The sequence below is a fragment of the Rhinichthys klamathensis genome, unplaced genomic scaffold (assembly GCF_029890125.1).
Source record: "Rhinichthys klamathensis goyatoka isolate OS25496 unplaced genomic scaffold, OSU_Roscu_1.1 h1tg000204l_1, whole genome shotgun sequence".
Lineage (NCBI taxonomy): Eukaryota > Metazoa > Chordata > Actinopteri > Cypriniformes > Leuciscidae > Rhinichthys > Rhinichthys klamathensis.
This window is the reverse complement of record NW_026606729.1, coordinates 717,501-740,000: the sequence shown is the minus strand read 5'-3', so window position 1 is coordinate 740,000 and position 22,500 is coordinate 717,501. Positions and strand designations below refer to the sequence as shown.

The window sequence follows — 22,500 nt, the reverse complement described above, 5'->3', positions numbered from 1 at the left end:
GACCACACACTGAAGAGTTGTTTAAAGCAGGAGCCGTGTTTATCAGAGCTCTACATCCTGTTTCAAGGAATATTTGTGGCTCTGTTGCTTCATTTTTGTCTTCGTTTTGGGTGGTGTGTCTCTCATCACGACAGCTCATCACGGCATGAACGTCTGTGTTTAAACGTCTCTGCATAATATACTCTACGCAAGACTGAAAACAATACATAAAACACGGCTTCACTTTTCTATAAATAACATTTTAAAACAGTTCATTCCAGTCCTGATATTCAGTTCACTCTGCTTTTCTGCGTTACATCATTATGCCAGTAGGCGGAGACAAGTCGATGAAGCATTCATTAAACTGAGTCATTAAAAACATGAAATCTTTCAGGGGAACAAGTTCACTCAACCACTTCGTTCAAAGCACTGATTCACTCAGGAACGAAACAAGTAATTGTCTTTATAAACAAGTCAATGAATCATTCACTCAACCACTTCGTTCAAAACACTGATTCTGTCAGGAACGAAACAAGTAATTGTCTTTATAAACGAGTCATTGAATCATTCACTCAACCAATTTGTTCAAAGCACTGATTCTGTCAGGAACGAAACAAGTAATCGTCTTTATAAACGAGTCATTGAATCATTCACTCAACCACTTTGTTCAAAACACTGATTCATTCAGGAACGAAACAAGTAATCGTCTTTAAGTGTGAATCATTGAATCATTTACTCAAGCAATTAGTTCAAAACACTGATTCAGTCAGGGACTAAACCAGCAAATGCCTTTAAGAGTGAGTCATTGAATCATTCACTCAATTGATCTGTTCAAATCCCTGATTCAGTCAGGAAGGAAACCCCACTAATGAATGTTTTACTAGGAAAACACGCTGATTCTGTTTTCGCCTCATATGGAACTATTTTCATTGGCGGAGCAAAAATAGACAAAGTAAATGGCAATACTGTGTGTAAAAATGTAAGTTACTCTTTGTTTATTGAAATGTTATAAAAGCAATATTACACTCGCAATCACAGCTGTGTTGATATTCAGAAGATATCATTCTTGCTCGTGTGATATTGCTGAAATACATTCCCGAAACATAAGCTTTGGTTGTGTGGACATGCAACAGTTGTCAATGTTCATTCCTTCATCCATTCGTTTGTCCATTTATCATCGCAATCATAATTGTGCCGTCGACACACAAGAATCCCGACTGACTGATGGTGTGTGTGTGTGTGTGTGTACCTCTGAGATCATGCTTCAGCGATCTGTACATCTGCTTTAGTTTAGGTCACACAACCTGTACTTCTGTGTCGGCTGCCAGCAACTGTCATGGACTGCAAGTATGTGGACAAACAAGAGAAATCTAATGATGTTGAGCTCTGGCACACTGGAACAAGCTCTCACGCACAAACAACACTGGCTCTCTCGCATGAACACCGACACACACCGAGACCATCAGTGCCAGTGTGTTTCTGGCAGACGCAACACAACTCAATCTGGAGCAATCGAGATCAAACTCTAATGCTGCGCTGGATATAGCGTCCGCTCTTATGATCTCCACATCTCAGGAACAGCTGAGTTCATCAAGCTGGCATCAGAGAGCGCTCTCGCAGGGCAAGAGAGAGCATGATTGCCCTCAGTGATTGCCCTCAATAAGAATTATCACAGCTTTACAGACAAACGGCATCACAAACCCTCGAATATCAAAACCAGATGAGTGACTCAACAGCATGAAAATAGCCGTACACTTGTCTTCAAGGCACATACCTGCAAAAACAACGTGTACCCTGTGTAATTTGTCCAAATGAGAGCAATTACGTATTAATTAGGCAATTGCACAACACATGCTACGTTAGAATATCCACACTAGCGCAAACCCCAGCGAACGGATCGTTCTGGCAAGTTTCTCTCAAAGTTATAAACAAACGTTCTTCTAGTAACATTAATAGAACTAGCGATGCGCGATATATCGGTCACCATACCGGTATCGGCCGATATATGGTCATTTTTAATGTTATCGGTGTCGCCCTGATGAGAACATTTGGCCGATATATTAAAGCTGATAAATAATATAATATTTCCTTCAGCTGAGACGCTTCAGATGCACACTGTTAAACATGATGGTTATGAATTGCTTGAAATATGATTGGAATCACTCAGAAAAGGAAAATAGAGTTAAAGTGTGCAAGACTGTCATATCGGCTACATAACATTATCATGAGAACATCATTATAATTGTGTGTTTGGGACATGATGAGGCTTTTGTTTTTGTAATCAGGCTCTCAAAAATTATATACAAATTTGGATTTGGATTTAGATTTATCGGCCAATATATCGGTTATCGGCTTTCAAATATGAAGAATTATCGGTATCGGCGAAAAGTTCATATCGGTGCACCTAAATAGAACATTCTTAAAAAGTTATCTGGTTTTTAATAATGTTCTCAAAACATCAGCACAGAAACATTATTTATACATCATTTATGGAGCGTTTAAAAAAATTCTTAGTTGGATTTAATGTTTTTTAAATGTTACTTGTTTCAGAACGTTCAGAGAACATTCAAAAGTAGCGTTCTCATAATGTTTGACGAATGATACAGTGGAATGTTCTCTATAACCAAGAATAAACTATAAAACAAACAAAACTGGATGTTTTGAGCGTTCAGAAATAACGATTTCATAACTTAATGGGAATGTTAGCAAAACATTTTTAGAGCATATTTTCCTAACTCAGCGCACACATTTGTCCTGGTGTAACTCTATTAAACAGAGATGTCATGTTAACTGCTCTGTCTGTAAATAGCAGACTGTAATCTTGACACGACACAGGCATCCGTGACACACACACACTCATACACACACACACACACTCGTGTGTGCTCAGGGCATCAGGGAAACCTGCTTCAACGATATAAAAAAACAAAACAAATATTGCCTTTGTTCCCAATCACATATTTCAGAATCAACAAATTCGGTGTCAATGGAAAGTTAAACACAAAACTCCTGCTGTGAAAACTGTTTCGACATCGGCCGCTGCGCTACCATGACAAAGGCCATTTAAAACATTTTAGCTGCCCAAATTTAGTTGATATCTACTTCAAATTTGAACTTTTTTTTTAAAGCAATTTAAGTGTCCAAAAAATTATTTTGTAAAATTTTTAATAGAAAAAAATGAAAATATTGGCCGATATGATAACCGATAATTCTTTATCACATATTTATATATTCATCTAAATGTCGATGGCGGCGGGATCGTCGCTAACATTCTATCACTGCAAAGATGTTTAAACTTCACTCTTCTCCACACACACGCACACACACACACACAGATCTTCAGGATTCAGAAGCTGCTCTTTAACTGTCTGTCATCTTCTGTTTCTTTTGCCAATTGCATGACAAACTATTTATCAAAGTCATCGCTCAGACATGAGGCATTTAATCCAGTAATCCAGCGCTGGAACAGCTTTCACTTAGAAATCGCAAAATTTCACAAACAATGGAAACGGTTCACATCTGATTCAATCTGAAATTTTGTAGTAAAAACACTAAAGTAGTATTTTTTGTAAAATATTTTTTTTATAGTGTGCCTTGATTTATTTATTATTATTTGCATTTTTTCATACAAATGCACTGCAATTCTACGTAGTTTGCCATTTTAAAAAGTAACCTGCCAATGGAGTCAGACTAATAAACTCAATTCAAAAGGAAAACAAGATCAAATTTCTTTGCCATTTTTCTTGTATTAAGCATGAACTAATTTAACTTTGATACTTTTTTCAGAAAACATAGCTTAATATTTTTTATCTTTAGTGATTTATAAAGTATATTAAAAAGTATAAAGTCAAAAACTTAAAAATTATACCTAATGATCTTGATCTTTGACCCCTGTATCAAAGCACTTAACAAAAATAAACTGTTTACATTTATTTTACTCATGTACATTACCCTACATTCCCCAATTAACCCTTACATCTATATGTTCACATAAAAAGTATTTAAATATGACAGTTTTAGTGTCTCGTGGGCACATATAGAAACTCTCTGGAAAGATAATAAAAAGAGTTTACTAAAACTGCTTTTGCCTAAACACCCTGAGAAGGCAGCATGAACTAAACACACACACACACACACACACACACACACACACACACACACACACACACACACACACACACACACACTATATAGAGCAAGTTCTTCAATCTGTGTATGCTAATCATATTCAAAACATTGATCATCTCTCCAGAACACACTCTGGCCGTGAGCTTACACAGGTTACACGTCTGTAATCCACTTTAGAAGCTGAATGACAGCGTTTAAGAGTTTGACCTCAGATGTGACATTTTAAATTGTCCAAACGCTTATGTAATCTGTACACGAGCCGAACACGTCCACCGGGAACACAGCCTATCAGAACAGCTCAATCACACACACACACGACACAGAACACAGAACAAGCATCTGAGTGTGTGCCGCTCTCTCTCACACACACACACACACACACACACACACACACACACACACACACACTCGTATCCCATCATGCCCCTGTGCGTCGCGTCTCCACTTCCCCTGAGCTTGGGCTCATTTCCCCTCGTGAAGGAAGAGCTCAATTTCGCCTGTAATTCCAGCGGTAAAGGCCATTAGTGCCGAGCCGAGGAACGCGCGAGTCTCCAAACGCCGTGAACCTCGAGCATTAAATGACAGAGAGAATCTTCACAGATCCTGACCTCGAGTTATTCAGTAACGTGTTCATCAGAAAGGTGGCAGTATTGTTCACTGTTACACTGAAAGCCTTCACTGATGTCAATAGATCACAGAGAGGAAAAGTAATTCTCAATACTAGTAAACAAAGCAGGTGAGAAGCCAGTAAAATTGTATTCGTTTATAACTGCAAAAAAAAACTTTTGACTTGTTTTCCAGTAGAAACATTCTTTAAATCAAGATACATTTACTTGAGTTTACATGTAATGACTTTTTATGGAAACATTATCAAATTTAAGTGAGTTTATGCTTAAAACAAACACACACACAACAAAAATATTCCAGTGGGGTCAGAAAAATAAACTTCATTCAAAGTAAAAACAAAACCAAATTTCTTACACATTTTTCTTGTTTTAAGCACAAACTATTTTATTTTTTTTTTTTTACTTAAGTTGTTCCCCTTCTCCAGTTAATTTATCTTGGTTAAGGAATGTTTAGATTTGTACTGGAAAACAAGATTAAGAAAATCAGTTTTTCACACATTAGTCATGTTGAACTCCTGTATCGAAGCACTTCAGGCTTTACAAGCGTTTACAACAACCAAGAGGTACAAAGTAAGTTTGGTTCATTACAAAAATAGCTGTAAAAGCCTAAATATTTGGCTTCATATTCCAGTAAAGTTTTCAAGGAGACCTCACACTCTTTGACATATTTTCATATTGTTAATAAATGACTCTATAAATGAACAATCTCACCTGATTTAAACTTGCTGCGAATCAGAACGGAGTGTTCAGAGCCCAGAAGAGTCATCGTGCTTCCAGTGTCAGAGCATCAAGCGTTCACTCAGCTCTCACACACACTCTCAGCTCTCACACACACTCTCAGCTCTCACACACACATGATGCGCGTCTGCTGAGCTCCGGCTCGCGCTGAACTGACTCTCTGATCCATGAGAGAGAAACTGAGTCGAGACGAGAGCTGGGAGGATCTTAAAGCAGAGGAGACTGAGACACTCCTACTGTGAGCACACACACACACACACTCACTCTCACACTCACGCTCACTCACACACACACTCACACACACACACTCACTCACACACTCACGCTCACTCACACACACACACACACACACACACTCACGCTCACACACACACACACTCACGCTCACTCTCACACACACACACACACACACTCACACTCACACACACACACTCATGCACACACATTCTCTCACACACACTCACTCACGCAAACACACTCACGCACACACATTCTCTCATACACTCACACACACATACTCAAAAACACGCAACACAAACTCATACGCACATTCTCTCATACACATACACTCAAACACACTCACAAACTCACGCACACACATTCTCTCATACACACACTGTCATACACACACACACACACACACTCACACATACACACACACACACACACTCACACATACACACACACACACACACACACACACACGCAAACACACTCACGCACACACATTCTCTCATACACACACACTCACACATACACACACACACACACACACACACACACTCACACACACACACTCACGCACACACATTCTCTCATACACACACTGTCATACACACACACACACACACACACACACACTCACTCATACACACACACACACACACACACAAACTCTCATACACACGCATACACACAATCTCTCATATACACACACTCTCATACACACACAAACACACACACTCTCTCTCATATACACACACACACACACACATAGGTTTGTAACTCATTAGCATAATAATGCCCGCCTGTGGTCTTGATTGGCTGAGCAGCGTCTCTTAGCTCCGCCCTCAAACACTGTAGTGTATCTGAGACTGGGAGAGTTCGGCTCGTGTTGTTCGTGTCGAGAAGACGCTGTTTTCTGAGATTGAGACGGTGAAACCCACGCCGTCGTAACTGTTCGTATCACTGTGATCAAGAGCTGAGATTCAGATATGATAATGAGCGTTCTGACCAATCAGAGCAGAGCAGCTCTCAGAGAGGCGGGGCTTAGAGAGACTGAGTCTTCGACCGAAGCGTTTCAGACACTGAGAGGAAAGAGCTGAAGCTGCAGTGGAGATTATGAGGAAATCAGTGTTTCTGAGCTGGAATGATGTAAACCTGTTAGAGGAGACGCTAAAACAACATTAGGAACGTTTAAAATAGCATCATAGAGGCGGTTTAGGTAATTTTGCTTCCCCAGTAAATGTATCTTGATTTTACAACATTTAGATATTTGTACTAGAAAACAAGACAGAAACTCTGAGGAAGAACAAACTCAAATTAAAATGTGTTGTTAATTGTCATCAGAAAGCAGTATTTTATGATGATCTACATGTGATGTGTGGGAGTGTGTAACACTCAGATCTCCTCAGCCAGCGCTGTGCGATTAGTCCGGATCCATTATCTTATCTCTAGTGTTGGATTCTCCTCTGGAAAACAAGCAGCCTTTCCTCCGGCCTCAGTCTCTGCGTCTCCGGCTCCCACGGGCCGTCCGAACACGATCAGGCCTCAGTCTCTGCGTCTCCGGCTCCCACAGGCCGTCCGAACACGATCAGGCCTCAGTCTCTGCGTCTCCGGCTCCCACAGGCCGTCCGAACACGAGCAGGCCTCAGTCTCTGCGTCTCCGGCTCCCACGGGCCGTCCGAACACGATCAGGCCTCAGTCTCTGCGTCTCCGGCTCCCACGGGCCGTCCGAACACGAGCAGGCCTCAGTCTCTGCGTCTCCGGCTCCCTCGGGCCGTCCGAACACGAGCAGGCCTCAGTCTCTGCGTCTCCGGCTCCCTCGGGCCGTCCGAACACGATCAGGCCTCAGTCTCTGCGTCTCCGGCTCCCACAGGCCGTCCGAACACGAGCAGGCCTCAGTCTCTGTGTCTCCGGCTCCCACGGGCCGTCCGAACACGAGCAGGCCTCAGTCTCTGTGTCTCCGGCTCCCACAGGCCGTCCGAACACGAGCAGGCCTCAGTCTCTGCGTCTCCGGCTCCCTTGGGCCGTCCGAACACGAGCAGGCCTCAGTCTCTGCGTCTCCGGCTCCCTCGGGCCGTCCGAACACGATCAGGCCTCAGTCTCTGCGTCTCCGGCTCCCACAGGCCGTCCGAACACGAGCAGGCCTCAGTCTCTGCGTCTCCGGCTCCCACGGGCCGTCAGAACACGATCAGGCCTCAGTCTCTGCGTCTCCGGCTCCCACAGGCCGCCCGAACACGAGCAGGCCTCAGTCTCTGTGTCTCTGGCTCCCACGGGCCGTCCGAACACGATCAGGCCTCAGTCTCTGCGTCTCCGGCTCCCACGGGCCGTCCGAACACGATCAGGCCTCAGTCTCTGTGTCTCCGGCTCCCACGGGCCGTCCGAACACGAGCAGGCCTCAGTCTCTGCGTCGCCGGCTCCCACAGGCCGTCCGAACACGAGCAGGCCTCAGTCTCTGCGTCTCCGGCTCCCACGGGCCGTCCGAACACGATCAGGCCTCAGTCTCTGCGTCGCCGGCTCCCACAGGCCGTCCGAACACGAGCAGGCCTCAGTCTCTGCGTCTCCGGCTCCCACAGGCCGTCCGAACACGAGCAGGCCTCAGTCTCTGTGTCTCCGGCTCCCACGGGCCGTCCGAACACGAGCAGGCCTCAGTCTCTGTGTCTCCGGCTCCCACAGGCCGTCCGAACACGAGCAGGCCTCAGTCTCTGCGTCTCCGGCTCCCTCGGGCCGTCCGAACACGATCAGGCCTCAGTCGCTGCGTCTCCGGCTCCCTCGGGCCGTCCGAACACGAGCAGGCCTCAGTCTCTGCGTCTCCGGCTCCCACGGGCCGTCCGAACACGAGCAGGCCTCAGTCTCTGCGTCTCCGGCTCCCTCGGGCCGTCCGAACACGAGCAGGCCTCAGTCTCTGCGTCTCCGGCTCCCTCGGGCCGTCCGAACACGATCAGGCCTCAGTCTCTGCGTCTCCGGCTCCCACAGGCCGTCCGAACACGAGCAGGCCTCAGTCTCTGTGTCTCCGGCTCCCACGGGCCGTCCGAACACGAGCAGGCCTCAGTCTCTGCGTCTCCGGCTCCCACAGGCCGCCCGAACACGAGCAGGCCTCAGTCTCTGTGTCTCCGGCTCCCACGGGCCGTCCGAACACGATCAGGCCTCAGTCTCTGCGTCTCCGGCTCCCACGGGCCGTCCGAACACGATCAGGCCTCAGTCTCTGTGTCTCCGGCTCCCACGGGCCGTCCGAACACGAGCAGGCCTCAGTCTCTGCGTCTCCGGCTCCCACGGGCCGTCAGAACACGATCAGGCCTCAGTCTCTGTGTCTCCGGCTCCCACGGGCCGTCCGAACACGAGCAGGCCTCAGTCTCTGTGTCTCCGGCTCCCACGGGCCGTCCGAACACGAGCAGGCCTCAGTCTCTGTGTCTCCGGCTCCCTCGGGCCGTCCGAACACGAGCAGGCCTCAGTCTCTGCGTCTCCGGCTCCCACGGGCCGTCCGAACACGATCAGGCCTCAGTCTCTGCGTCTCCGGCTCCCACAGGCCGTCCGAACACGAGCAGGCCTCAGTCTCTGCGTCTCCGGCTCCCACAGGCCGTCCGAACACGAGCAGGCCTCAGTCTCTGTGTCTCCGGCTCCCACGGGCCGTCCGAACACGAGCAGGCCTCAGTCTCTGTGTCTCCGGCTCCCACAGGCCGTCCGAACACGAGCAGGCCTCAGTCTCTGCGTCTCCGGCTCCCTCGGGCCGTCCGAACACGAGCAGGCCTCAGTCTCTGTGTCTCCGGCTCCCACGGGCCGTCCGAACACGAGCAGGCCTCAGTCTCTGCGTCTCCGGCTCCCTCGGGCCGTCCGAACACGATCAGGCCTCAGTCTCTGCGTCTCCGGCTCCCTCGGGCCGTCCGAACACGATCAGGCCTCAGTCTCTGTGTCTCCGGCTCCCACAGGCCGTCCGAACACGAGCAGGCCTCAGTCTCTGCGTCTCCGGCTCCCTCGGGCCGTCAGAACACGATCAGGCCTCAGTCTCTGCGTCTCCGGCTCCCACGGGCCGTCCGAACACGATCAGGCCTCAGTCTCTGTGTCTCCGGCTCCCACGGGCCGTCCGAACACGAGCAGGCCTCAGTCTCTGCGTCTCCGGCTCCCTCGGGCCGTCCGAACACGAGCAGGCCTCAGTCTCTGCGTCTCCGGCTCCCTCGGGCCGTCCGAACACGAGCAGGCCTCAGTCTCTGCGTCTCCGGCTCCCTCGGGCCGTCAGAACACGATCAGGCCTCAGTCTCTGCGTCTCCGGCTCCCACGGGCCGTCCGAACACGATCAGGCCTCAGTCTCTGTGTCTCCGGCTCCCACGGGCCGTCCGAACACGAGCAGGCCTCAGTCTCTGCGTCTCCGGCTCCCTCGGGCCGTCCGAACACGATCAGGCCTCAGTCTCTGCGTCTCCGGCTCCCACGGGCCGTCCGAACACGAGCAGGCCTCATTCTCTGCGTCTCCGGCTCCCACGGGCCGTCCGAACACGATCAGGCCTCAGTCTCTGCGTCTCCGGCTCCCTCGGGCCGTCCGAACACGAGCAGGCCTCAGTCTCTGCGTCTCCGGCTCCCTCGGGCCGTCCGAACACGATCAGGCCTCAGTCTCTGCGTCTCCGGCTCCCACGGGCCGTCCGAACACGAGCAGGCCTCAGTCTCTGCGTCTCCGGCTCCCACGGGCCGTCCGAACACGATCAGGCCTCAGTCTCTGCGTCTCCGGCTCCCACGGGCCGTCCGAACACGAGCAGGCCTCAGTCTCTGCGTCTCCGGCTCCCACGGGCCGTCCGAACACGATCAGGCCTCAGTCTCTGCGTCTCCGGCTCCCACGGGCCGTCCGAACACGAGCAGGCCTCAGTCTCTGTGTCTCCGGCTCCCACGGGCCGTCCGAACACGAGCAGGCCTCAGTCTCTGCGTCTCCGGCTCCCTCGGGCCATCTCTCAAACACACACAGGAGTGTGTGTTTGAGAGACAGCATCGCAGAGGTGTGTGTGTGTTTGAGCGATGGCATCGCAGAGGTGTGTGTGTGTTTGAGCGATGGCATCGCAGAGGTGTGTGTGTTTCAGCGACGGCAGCGCAGAGGAGTGTGTGTTTGAGAGACAGCATCGCAGAGGTGTGTGTGTGTTTGAGCGATGGCATCGCAGAGGTGTGTGTGTGTTTGAGCGATGGCATCGCAGAGGAGTGTGTGTTTGAGCGACGGCATCGCAGAGGTGTGTGTGTTTGAGACCGCATCGCAGAGGTGTGTGTGTTTGAGACCGCATCGCAGAGGTGTGTGTGTTTGAGCGACGGCATCGCAGAGGTGTGTGTGTTTGAGCGACGGCATCGCAGAGGTGTGTGTGTTTGAGCGACAGATCTTCTAGTTCTGTGACAGAGTTTCTAGTTTTCATGACGTGAACTCAATAAATCCTGATCTTGAGCAAAATAAGCAACCTGACATTCAGTGCAACCTGTGTGGGATTGTGATGTGCTTTGAGCAAGACTTTCAAATCAATCCATTCATTTAAAAGTGTAGAAATATGGAATTAGGAATAGTAGAGTACACTGAGCCACAGGCTTGGATTTGTTCTGCTATTAAGAGTAATGCTGGGATACTGCAGAGAATCTGACTTACAGCCACGTTCGCCATCACTGTAATGAGATATTATATCATTAGTCTCGCACACTCACACATGTGATGAGATGGAGACTTTTGCTTACTTGAGGAAAAAAACCCTAGAGCTGTGGAATGTGTCTTACAAAGTAATTGTGAGTTTAAATTAAGAAATAAAGTCACAGTGTGAGATATAAAGAAACAATGTCGTAAAAAATGTTTGAGTTGACTATGAAATTTTGTCACATTGTGACGTTTAAAGTTATAATTGTGAGAAATAAAGTTGCAGTTAACAGAATGTTGATTTGTGAGATATAAACCCAGATAACGTAGTGTCGGCCCAGATCCGGCCCACATCTGGTACACGTGGATCCCGAGACTGTGTTGCTGTCTGTTAGTTGTGAGGTTTAAAGTTGCAATTGCGAGAAACATTCACAGATGAGAAAAAATAAAGATGCAATTGTGAGATATATAAAGTCAAGAGATTCAGAGTTATGGAGAGATACAGTCACAATTACAAGAAACAGAGTCAATAAATAAAGTCACATTTTGAGATTCACAATCATGAGTAATAAAGTCACAATAAAAAATAAGCCCCTTTGCGAATAAGTTAATAACTAATAATTATCACAACGGAAATTAATCAATCAAAAATGTACTAAATCTGAACTTGACACTATTTTCTGTTCAGCCAAAACATTATTCTCCTGTTATCTCTGTAAAGCTGTTTGGAAACGATCTGTGTTGTGAAAAGCGCTACAGAAAATGAAGGCGACTTGACTTGTGAGGTTTAAAGATGCAATTGTGAGAAATAAAGTCACAATTTAAAGTGTGTCACTTAAAATGTGATTTAAAGTCACATTGCGAGGCATAAAATCCCTATTGGGAGAAATCTTCACTTCTGCAAAAATTAAAGTCGTTAAAAGAAATACAGAGAAATCAAGTCAAGTCAGCTTTATTTCTACAGCGCTTTACAGCACAGAGTGTTTCAGAGCAGCTTTACAGAGATAACAGGAGAATAATGCAACACAGTTTCCAGAAGAGAAGAGTGTCTCAGTCCAGCTTGAGGAAGTTCAGTGATGCTTCATTTCTGTTGTAAAAAGTTATTAATTTAGTTCATTTATATATACAGCCGCTCTGGAGAAACCGTGATGTCATCGTCCAGCTCAGTTCAGTTCTCATATAATGCTGTCAGTGCAGGAGATCAATAATATTGTTGAATATTAAATTAAATGTCCCCAACTACGAGTCAGAAGAGTCGAGACAGAAACAGTCCAAGATCTTCAGACGGTTCCAAGCACTTTAGCTGGACTTTAAGCAAAGCAAAGGGCTTAAACTGGCTAATGGCACCGAGACCCGTCGGCTCGCTCTGCCACGCGCTCCAATATACAACTCAGGTCAAATATTTACATTAGGACATCTTGAGTTGTGAACGGCTGTTTTGCTGCGGGAGTGTGTGGCCCGTGACTGGAGTCTGGAAGCTTTAATTAGCAGGTGAAAGTGCTTAAAGGCCAGAGTTTGACAGTGAACACTGAGCATCCCTGAGACATTCCTGCGAGGGTCACTGAGCCCCGATCTAATCCCTCCCTGTAATTGGGCCGGAGTCTGAAGCCGTGACATCTTACATCTGAGTGTGTGTGTGTGTGTGTGACACGTCTGCGGCCGTGACATCTTACATCTGAGTGTGTGTGACACGTCTGAAACACGCCTGTGCGCTCATGATATGTGTCTGTATACAGTAACACGGCCCGACACACACACATGTTCTTTAACAGGTTATCCATCTCCAGCGTTTAAAGCATACTGGATTCATCAGAATCATTATCTTTCAGCGTGTGTTTATTGGCGTCCTGAATGCAGAAAATCACAAAACATTCCACACAGGGTCTATTATAAATGATGTCTTAGTTTTTGTATAATTTAATGTGTTTAGATGTCAGGAATATCATTCATCAGTTTCCAGCGAAAACATTTCTACACTTTGAATGAATGCATAATTCTTCGGGTTCTTTTCGGGGTACGTTTAAAGTGCAGTGAGAAAAAACAACTCTTGTACCAAAATCAAATTCAAATTAAAGTGAAGCTTTTCGTCAGCTCTTGTAATTGCACACTGTCTACGGCGCTGTTCATATCATCTGTTATTCATGTCTTTTAACTGCTGCTACATTTACTAACGCCAGGAATTGTCTTATTTTGAGACGTTATGAAATACTTTTTAAAACAATGCATTCAGATCATAATGATTTAATATGTTCAGTCCCAAGTGTTTTCAGCAGGAGTTCTGTGTGAGCTGAGAGAACCGGCTGCGTCTCAGACAGACAGACAGACAGATAGACAGATAGATAGATAGATAGATAGATAGATAGATAGACAGACAGACAGACAGATAGATAGATAGACAGATAGGTAGATAGATAGATAGATAGATAGATAGATAGATAGATAGATAGATAGATAGATAGATAGATAGATAGATAGATAGATAGACAGATAGACAGACAGACAGATAGACAGATAGATAGACAGACAGACAGACAGACAGACAGACAGACAGACAGACAGACAGACAGATAGATAGATAGATAGATAGATAGATAGATAGATAGATAGATAGATAGATAGATAGATAATTGATAGATAGATAGATAGACAGACAGACAGACAGACAGACAGACAGACAGACAGATAGATAGATAGACAGACAGACAGACAGACAGATAGATAGATAGATAGATAGATAGATAGATAGATAGATAGATAGATAGATAGATAGATAGATAGATAGATAGACAGACAGATAGATAGATAGGTAGACAGACAGACAGACAGACAGGTAGACAGACAGACAGACAGACAGACAGACAGACATACAGACAGATAGATAGATAGATAGATAGATAGATAGATAGATAGATAGATAGATAGATAGATAGACAGATAGATTAGATAGATAGATAGACAGATAGATTAGATAGATAGATAGATAGACAGATAGATTAGATAGATAGATAGATAGATAGATAGATAGATAGATAGATAGACAGATAGACAGACAGACAGATAGACAGATAGATAGACAGACAGACAGACAGACAGACAGACAGACAGACAGATAGATAGATAGATAGATAGATAGATAGATAGATAGATAGATAATTGATAGATAGATAGATAGACAGACAGACAGACAGACAGACAGACAGACAGATAGATAGATAGACAGACAGACAGACAGACAGATAGATAGATAGATAGATAGATAGATAGATAGATAGATAGATAGATAGATAGATAGATAGACAGACAGACAGATAGATAGATAGATAGGTAGACAGACAGACAGACAGACAGGTAGACAGACAGACAGACAGACAGACAGATAGATAGATAGATAGATAGATAGATAGATAGATAGATAGATAGATAGATAGATAGATAGATAGATAGATAGATAGATAGATAGATACACTCACCTAAAGGATTATTAGGAACACCACACTAATACTGTGTTTGACCCCCTTTAGCCTTCAGAACTGCCTTAATTCTACGTGGCATTGATTCAACAAGGTGCTGAAAGCATTCTTTAGAAATGTTGGCCCATATTGATAGGATAGCATCTTGCAGTTGATGGAGATTTGTGGGATGCACATCCAGGGCACGAAGCTCCCGTTCCACCACATCCCAAAGATGCTCTATTAGGTTGAGATCTGGTGACTGTGGGGCCATTTTAGTACAGTGAACTCATTGTCATGTTCAAGAAACCAATTTGAAATGATTCGAGCTTTGTGACATGGTGCATTATCCTGCTGGAAGTAGCCATCAGAGGATGGGGACATGGTGGCCATAAAGGGATGGACATGGTCAGAAACAATGCTCAGGTAGGCCGTGGCATTTAAACGATGCCCAATTGGCACTAAGGGGCCTAAAGTGTGCCAAGAAAACATCCCCCACACCATTACACCACCACCACCAGCCTGCACAGTGGTAACAAGGCATGATGGATCCATGTTCTCATTCTGTTTACGCCAAATTCTGACTCTAACATCTGAATGTCTCAACAGAAATCGAGACTCCTCAGACCAGGCAACATTTTTCCAGTCTTCAACTGTCCAATTTTGGTGAGCTCTTGCAAATTGTAGCCTCTTTTTCCTATTTGTAGTGGAGATGAGTGGTACCCGGTGGGGTCTTCTGCTGTTGTAGCCCATCCGCCTCAAGGTTGTGCGTGTTGTGGCTTCACAAATGCTTTGCTTTTGCTTTGCAACTTCCATGAGATTGGTTGATTAGATAATTGCATTAATGAGAAATTAAACAGGTGTTCCTAATAATCCTTTAGGTGAGTGTAGATAGATAGACAGACAGACAGACAGACAGACAGACAGACAGATAGATGATAGATAGATAGATAGATAGATAGATAGATAGATAGATAGATAGATAGATAGATAGATAGATAGATAGATAGATAGATTAGACAGACAGACAGACAGATAGACAGACAGATAGACAGATAGACAGACAGACAGATGGACAGACAGACAGACAGACAGACAGATGGACAGACAGACATACAGACAGATAGATAGATAGATAGATAGATAGATAGATAGATAGATAGATAGATAGATAGATAGATAGATAGATAGATAGATAGACAGATAGATTAGATAGATAGATAGACAGATAGATTAGATAGATAGATAGACAGATAGATTAGATAGATAGATAGATAGATAGATAGATAGAATAGATAGATAGATAGATAGATAGATAGATAGATAGATAGATAGATAGATAGAATAGATAGATAGATAGATAGACAGATAGATTAGATAGATAGATAGATAGATAGATAGATAGATAGATAGATAGAATAGATAGATAGATAGATAGATAGATAGATAGATAGATAGATAGATAGATAGATAGATAGATAGATAGATAGATAGATAGATAGTGAGGTAAATTACATTTTTAACTAAATTTCATGTGGTTCAGTTATTTATTTGCGTTATATTATTTTACATGTTAAGGATTTAGAATTAATTGCGTGCGTTAATATCGACAGCCCTAATATTAATATTAGCCCTAATATATATATATATATATTGGGACACGCCCCCAAATCATTGAGTTCAGGAGTTCCAGTCACTTCCACGGCACAGGTGTGTATCTGGCACAGGTGTGTATCCAGCACATGTGTGTGTCCAGCACAGGTGTGTGTCCGGCACAGGTGTGTATCCGGCGCAGGTGTGTGTCCGGCGCAGGTGTGTATCCGGCACAGGTGTGTATCCGGCACAGGTGTGTGTCCAGCACAGATGTGTATCCGGCGCAGGTGTGTATCCGGCACAGGTGTGTGTCCGGCACAGGTGTGTGTCCGGCACAGGTGTGTATCCGGCACAGGTGTGTGTCCGGCGCAGGTGTGTATCCAGCACAGGTGTGTATCCGGCACAGGTGTGTGTCCAGCACAGATGTGTATCCGGCACAGGTGTGTATCCAGCACAGCTGTGTATCCAGCACATGTGTGTGTCCAGCACAGGTGTGTGTCCGGCACAGGTGTGTGTCCAGCACAGGTGTGTGTCCGGCACAGGTGTGTGTCCAGCACAGGTGTGTATCCAGCACAGGTGTGTATCCGGCACAGGTGTGTATCCGGCACAGGTGTGTGTCCGGCACAGGTGTGTATCCAGCACAGGTGTGTATCCAGCACATGTGTGTGTCCAGCACAGGTGTGTGTCCGGCACAGGTGTGTGTCCAGCACAGGTGTGTATCCAGCACAGGTGTGTATCCAGCACATGTGTGTGTCCAGCACAGGTGTGTGTCCGGCACAGGTGTGTGTCCAGCACAGGTGTGTATCCAGCACAGGTGTGTATCCAGCACAGGTGTGTATCCAGCACATGTGTGTGTCCAGCACAGGTGTGTGTCCGGCACAGGTGTGTGTCCAGCACAGGTGTGTATCCAGCACAGGTGTGTATCCAGCACATGTGTGTGTCCGGCACAGGTGTGTGTCCGGCACATGTGTGTGTCCGGCACAGGTGTGTATCCGGCACAGGTGTGTATCCAGCACAGGTGTGTATCCAGCACATGTGTGTGTCCAGCACAGGTGTGTATCCAGCACATGTGTGTGTCCAGCACAGGTGTGTGTCCGGCACAGGTGTGTGTCCAGCACAGGTGTGTATCCAGCACAGGTGTGTATCCAGCACAGGTGTGTGTCCGGCACAGGTGTGTGTCCGGCGCAGGTGTGTATCCGGCACAGGTGTGTGTCCGGCACAGGTGTGTGTCCGGCACAGGTGTGTATCCTGCACAGGTGTGTATCCGGCACAGGTGTGTATCCGGCACAGGTGTGTATCCAGCACAGGAGTGTATCCAGCACAGGTGTGTATCCGGCACAGGTGTGTGTCCAGCACAGGAGTGTATCCAGCACAGGTGTGTATCCGGCACAGGTGTGTGTCCAGCACAGGAGTGTATCCAGCACAGGTGTGTATCCGGCACAGGTGTGTATCCGGCACAGGTGTGTGTCCGGCACAGGTGTGTGTCCGGCACAGGTGTGTGTCCGGCACAGGTGTGTATCCTGCACAGGTGTGTATCCGGCACAGGTGTGTATCCGGCACAGGTGTGTGTCCGGCACAGGTGTGTATCCAGCACAGGTGTGTGTCCGGCACAGGTGTGTATCCGGCACAGGTGTGTATCCAGCACAGGTGTGTGTCCGGCACAGGTGTGTATCCGGCACAGGTGTGTGTCCGGCACAGGTGTGTATCCAGCACAGGTGTGTGTCCGGCACAGGTGTGTATCCGGCACAGGTGTGTATCCGGCACAGGTGTGTGTCCGGCACAGGTGTGTATCCGGCACAGGTGTGTATCCGGCACAGGTGTGTGTCCGGCACAGGTGTGTATCCGGCACAGGTGTGTATCCAGCATGTGGACGGGTCGCTCTCAGGAGCTCAGAGAACTGCAGTGCGGGGCCGTGATCGGTTCCTCCGGTGCAAGAAGTCCATTCGGGACATTTCCTCAATACTAAATATTCCACAGTCGACTGTTAGTGCTATTATAACATGTGGAAAGCGTGGAAAGCCTTCAGAAGAGTTGAAGCTGTTATATTTACTAAGAGTGGCCAACTGCATATTAAACCCTACGATGTCATTAAAGTTCATGTGCATGTAAAGGCAGACGTCCTAAAACTTTTGGCAGTATAGTGTATACACACAGGTAAGCCCTCGCAGAACAGCAGATCATACGCCCCGCGTCCTAGGAAAACCTTGTTTGGGTTTTGACTTCTATTATGAAGAGCTTAGTCAAGATCCTCGTCAGAATTCACATATTAATATAGTCCAACTCTGCTTCATATGATTAACGGGTTTATCAGCCCGAATCAGACGTTATCAGAGCTTTCTCACGCATTGTTTTTCTTTTAAATGAAGTCTGAGTCTGTAAAGGCCACACTGAGAGTTTCATTCGACGCCGGTCAGGAGAAGCGAAACCCAAATCAGAAGAGACGAGAGCAGGCGCCGGGCCAAAGCCACACGAGAAACAGAAGATATGAGGAACATTTGTGCCGTCGTGAGCCAGAGATCCGAGTCCAACCGGCAACAGACAATAATCCTGGAATCCAAAACACTCTGAGCCTGGGACGCCGTACTCGACCCGGACTGGGTTCTGTTGAGCTTTTCTGTGAGAGGCTGAAGGAGGACAGCGGAGGAAAACAACATGCGTGAATGACTAAATATATATACGGTAAATATTGAGATCAATAATAATCTTAATTTGGAAATCTTTGGTGAAATGGCAGTTTGCCGTCTTGCAAGTGTATTGAATGTTGAGCAAAAATAAATAAACAAACAAAACAATGGCAAGAAACACAAACATGTGAACTGCAATGACAAACAAACACTGATTTGTCTGATTCACAAACAAATGATTTGAATGAGCCGGTTCATTTCAGTGAATCATAACTCTGCAGTGAGTCTAGTGAAGAATGATTCCCCAAATGAATGAATCTTATGAGATGGTTCTTTTAACGATTGGTTTAAAGGAGTTACCAGTTTTCACCGGTTTGCTGTACAGCATTAGCAGAGTGAGAATATCCCTCATTTCATTTACAACTGAAATAAACCCACACAAATCAGAATAGAATTAAATTACAGTGCTGAATCGAATCAGGACATCTGTACTGATATAAATGCCCTGAATGACACACGTGAACACACCATTAGACAGTCCGTTTTACACTTTAAAGGGCCCTGAATAATATCTGTGATACACATGTTGCCTGACGCACACATTACAATTCAACTCTAAGTAGAAATACATCTCTCCAGTAAGATCATTACATCTGCTTTCAACAACAATCCACATCAAAAACACATATTCTCTCTGGAAGAACAACATTGCTTGTTTTCTGTCAGATAAACGGAGATCTGTTTTCATAGTTTGATTTATGATTGGAAAGAAAGAGTTGTATATGTTTGGTCCGATCTGTGAACATGTAACGTGTGTTTAGTCTGAAGACTACTGTATATGTGCAGGAATGTCTCCGGTCAGTGTCGCCTGGGTCTCGGCGTTCCCGAACACACGCTACATCTGTGACATCTGGATGATGTGCATGTTATGAAGATGTTGACCAGCGTCAGGAGGAACCGCTGCATTCCTCTGGTTATGGCGGACATTAACTTCACATTCATCCGCGCAACTCTTGTTTAATCTCGTTCTTTCTTCTCCTCCAGGGACTCATCGGCGTTTAGTGCAGGAACATCACGCCGAGGTGTTCGAGTGTTTGAGGTGTGATTATATCTGTGTGTGTCGGGTCCTCAGGGGCCTGGTGTGTGTCAGTGACGTCACGTCTGCAGTGTATCTCCGCTTCTGCTAAAGGACAGATCTGCCGATCTTCAGTGAATTACTTCATCACATGTTTAAACATCGACCCTCACGTCGAGCCAAACACTTCTGACGTACTTCTCTCGTGCAAGACGCAAAAACATTCAATAGTATTTTATCATTTAAATGTATATAATATATACTTATATTTAATTATATTATAAAATTACATTTATATTTTTCTTCAGTGAGTGTTAGGGTTAATAGAAAATAAATATTTGTAAATAATGTTTAAGTGACTGGAGAATCATATGCTTTTGTTGCGCATTTGTGTCCTTTTTACACCTCGAAGCGTAGAAAGTACGTCAATATTAAATAAAGGAAAAGAAATAAAGAAAACATCCCTAGTGAAAAATAAATTACTGAATTGTATTTAAAATGCATTAACTGAAAATACACAGTAATTGTAGTTATTTCATGCTTTCATCACTATAAATTAAACAGTAGTATAGCTTTTACAAATGCAATTGGGAAGGATGAATTATATATTATATATATAATATTATATAGTTCTTAATTCCATCTACAACATGTTTGAAACTTGTTGAAAGTGATTATCATAATGATGTTGTTTGAGCACGAAAAAAAAACTTTATATGACCTAACACACACACACACACATATATACACTCACCGGCCACTTTATTAGGTACCCCATGCTAGTAACGGGTTGGACCCCCTTTTGCCTTCAGAACTGCCTCAATTCTTCGTGGCATAGATTCAACAAGGTGCTGGAAGCATTCCTCAGGGAGTTTGGTCCATATTGACATGATGGCATCACACAGTTGCCGCAGATTTGTCGGCTGCACATCCATGATGCGAATCTCCCGTTCCACCACATCCCAAAGATGCTCTATTGGGTTGAGATCTGGTGACTGTGGAGGCCATTTGAGTACAGTGAACTCATTGTCATGTTCAAGAAACCAATTTGAAATGATTAGAGCTTTGTGACATGGTGGAAGTAGCCATCAGAGGATGGGTACATGGTGGCCATAAAGGGATGGACATGGTCAGAAACAATGCTCAGGTAGGCCGTGGCATTTAAACGATGCCCAATTGGCACTAAGGGGCCTAAAGTGTGCCAGGAAAACATCCCCCACACCATTACACCACCACCACCAGCCTGCACAGTGGTAACAAGGCATGATGGTTCCATGTTCTCATTCTGTTTACGCCAAATTCTGACTCTAACATCTGAATGTCTCAACAGAAATCGAGACTCATCAGACCAGGCAACATTTTTCCAGTCTTCAACTGTTCAATTTTGGCGAGCTCTTGCAAATTGTAGCCTCTTTTTCCTATTTGTAGTGGAGATGAGTGGTACCCGGTGGAGTCTTCTGCTGTTGTAGCCCATCCGCCTCAAGGTTGTGCGTGTTGTGGCTTCACAAATGCTTTGCTGCATACCTCGGTTGTAACGAGTGGTTATTTCAGTCACTGTTGCCCTTCTATCAGCTCGAACCAGTCTGGCCATTCTCCTCTGACCTCTGGCATCAACAAGGCATTTCCGCCCACAGAACTGCCGCTCACTGGATGTTTTTTCTTTTTCGGACCATTCTCTGTAAACCCTAGAGATGGTTGTGCGTGAAAATCCCAGTAGATTAGCAGTTTCTGAAATACTCAGACCAGCCCTTCTGGCACCAACAATCATGCCACGTTCAAAGTCACTCAAATCAACTTTCTTCCCCATACTGATGCTCGGTTTGAACTGCAGGAGATTGTCTTGACCATGTCTACATGCCTAAATGCACTGAGTTGCCGCCATGTGATTGGCTGCTTAGAAATTAAGTGTTAACGAGCAGTTGGACAGGTGTACCTAATAAAGTGGCCGGTGAGTGTATATATATATAATATAAACTAACTTTGAAAGAGGACGCCACTTCTTAACCCAGCATCTACTCTCAGCGGATGAATGAGGAAACTCGTCTTATGATCCTGTAGATGTATGAATATTAATATTAATAATGGGGATTGTTTGTAAGTTGTCATACACCATTTTTTCCACTTGGATTATAATAAACGTTCAGTCTCCACTCGATCAACACACACATCAGCTGTCCTGAAGCGCTTAACCCACAGTAACCCAACCCTTGGGTCAGTACACCTTGCAAACGCACTTCTAGGATAAATCCTGTTTCTCTCTTTATGACCTCTGACCTCTGTGACCTCTGACCTTTACTCTCCCATCATCTCGTCCACACGGCAGCGCTGCATCAAAAGGGATTGTGTTTGGAATAGTGCAAATATTAGTCTTCTCCGTGTCTTGGATCAACTCGAACACCTCCAAACGGCCCAGGCTGAAACATGCTGTCAAGCGGATCATTTTTCCACAAGACAAGGAAAGACCAAGGCTTTATTTGTG

At 45.5% G+C, this 22,500-nt stretch overlaps 2 protein-coding genes across 2 annotated transcripts in view; one reads left to right on the top strand and one right to left on the bottom strand.

Moving 5' to 3' along the window:
• Positions 1-5,709, bottom strand: part of myocd (myocardin) — an 89,615-nt gene extending 83,906 nt beyond the window's left edge. Inside the window, exon 1 of the mRNA XM_056263264.1 lies at positions 5,445-5,709. Within this exon, the coding sequence (XP_056119239.1) occupies positions 5,445-5,499 (55 nt within the window). The 5' untranslated portion in view covers positions 5,500-5,709. The remainder of the gene's footprint in view (positions 1-5,444) is intronic.
• The window catches only part of LOC130096656 (putative uncharacterized protein MYH16), a 329,204-nt gene that overhangs the window by 199,950 nt on the left and 106,754 nt on the right, over positions 1-22,500 (top strand). The gene's annotated exons all lie outside the window — the stretch shown is intronic.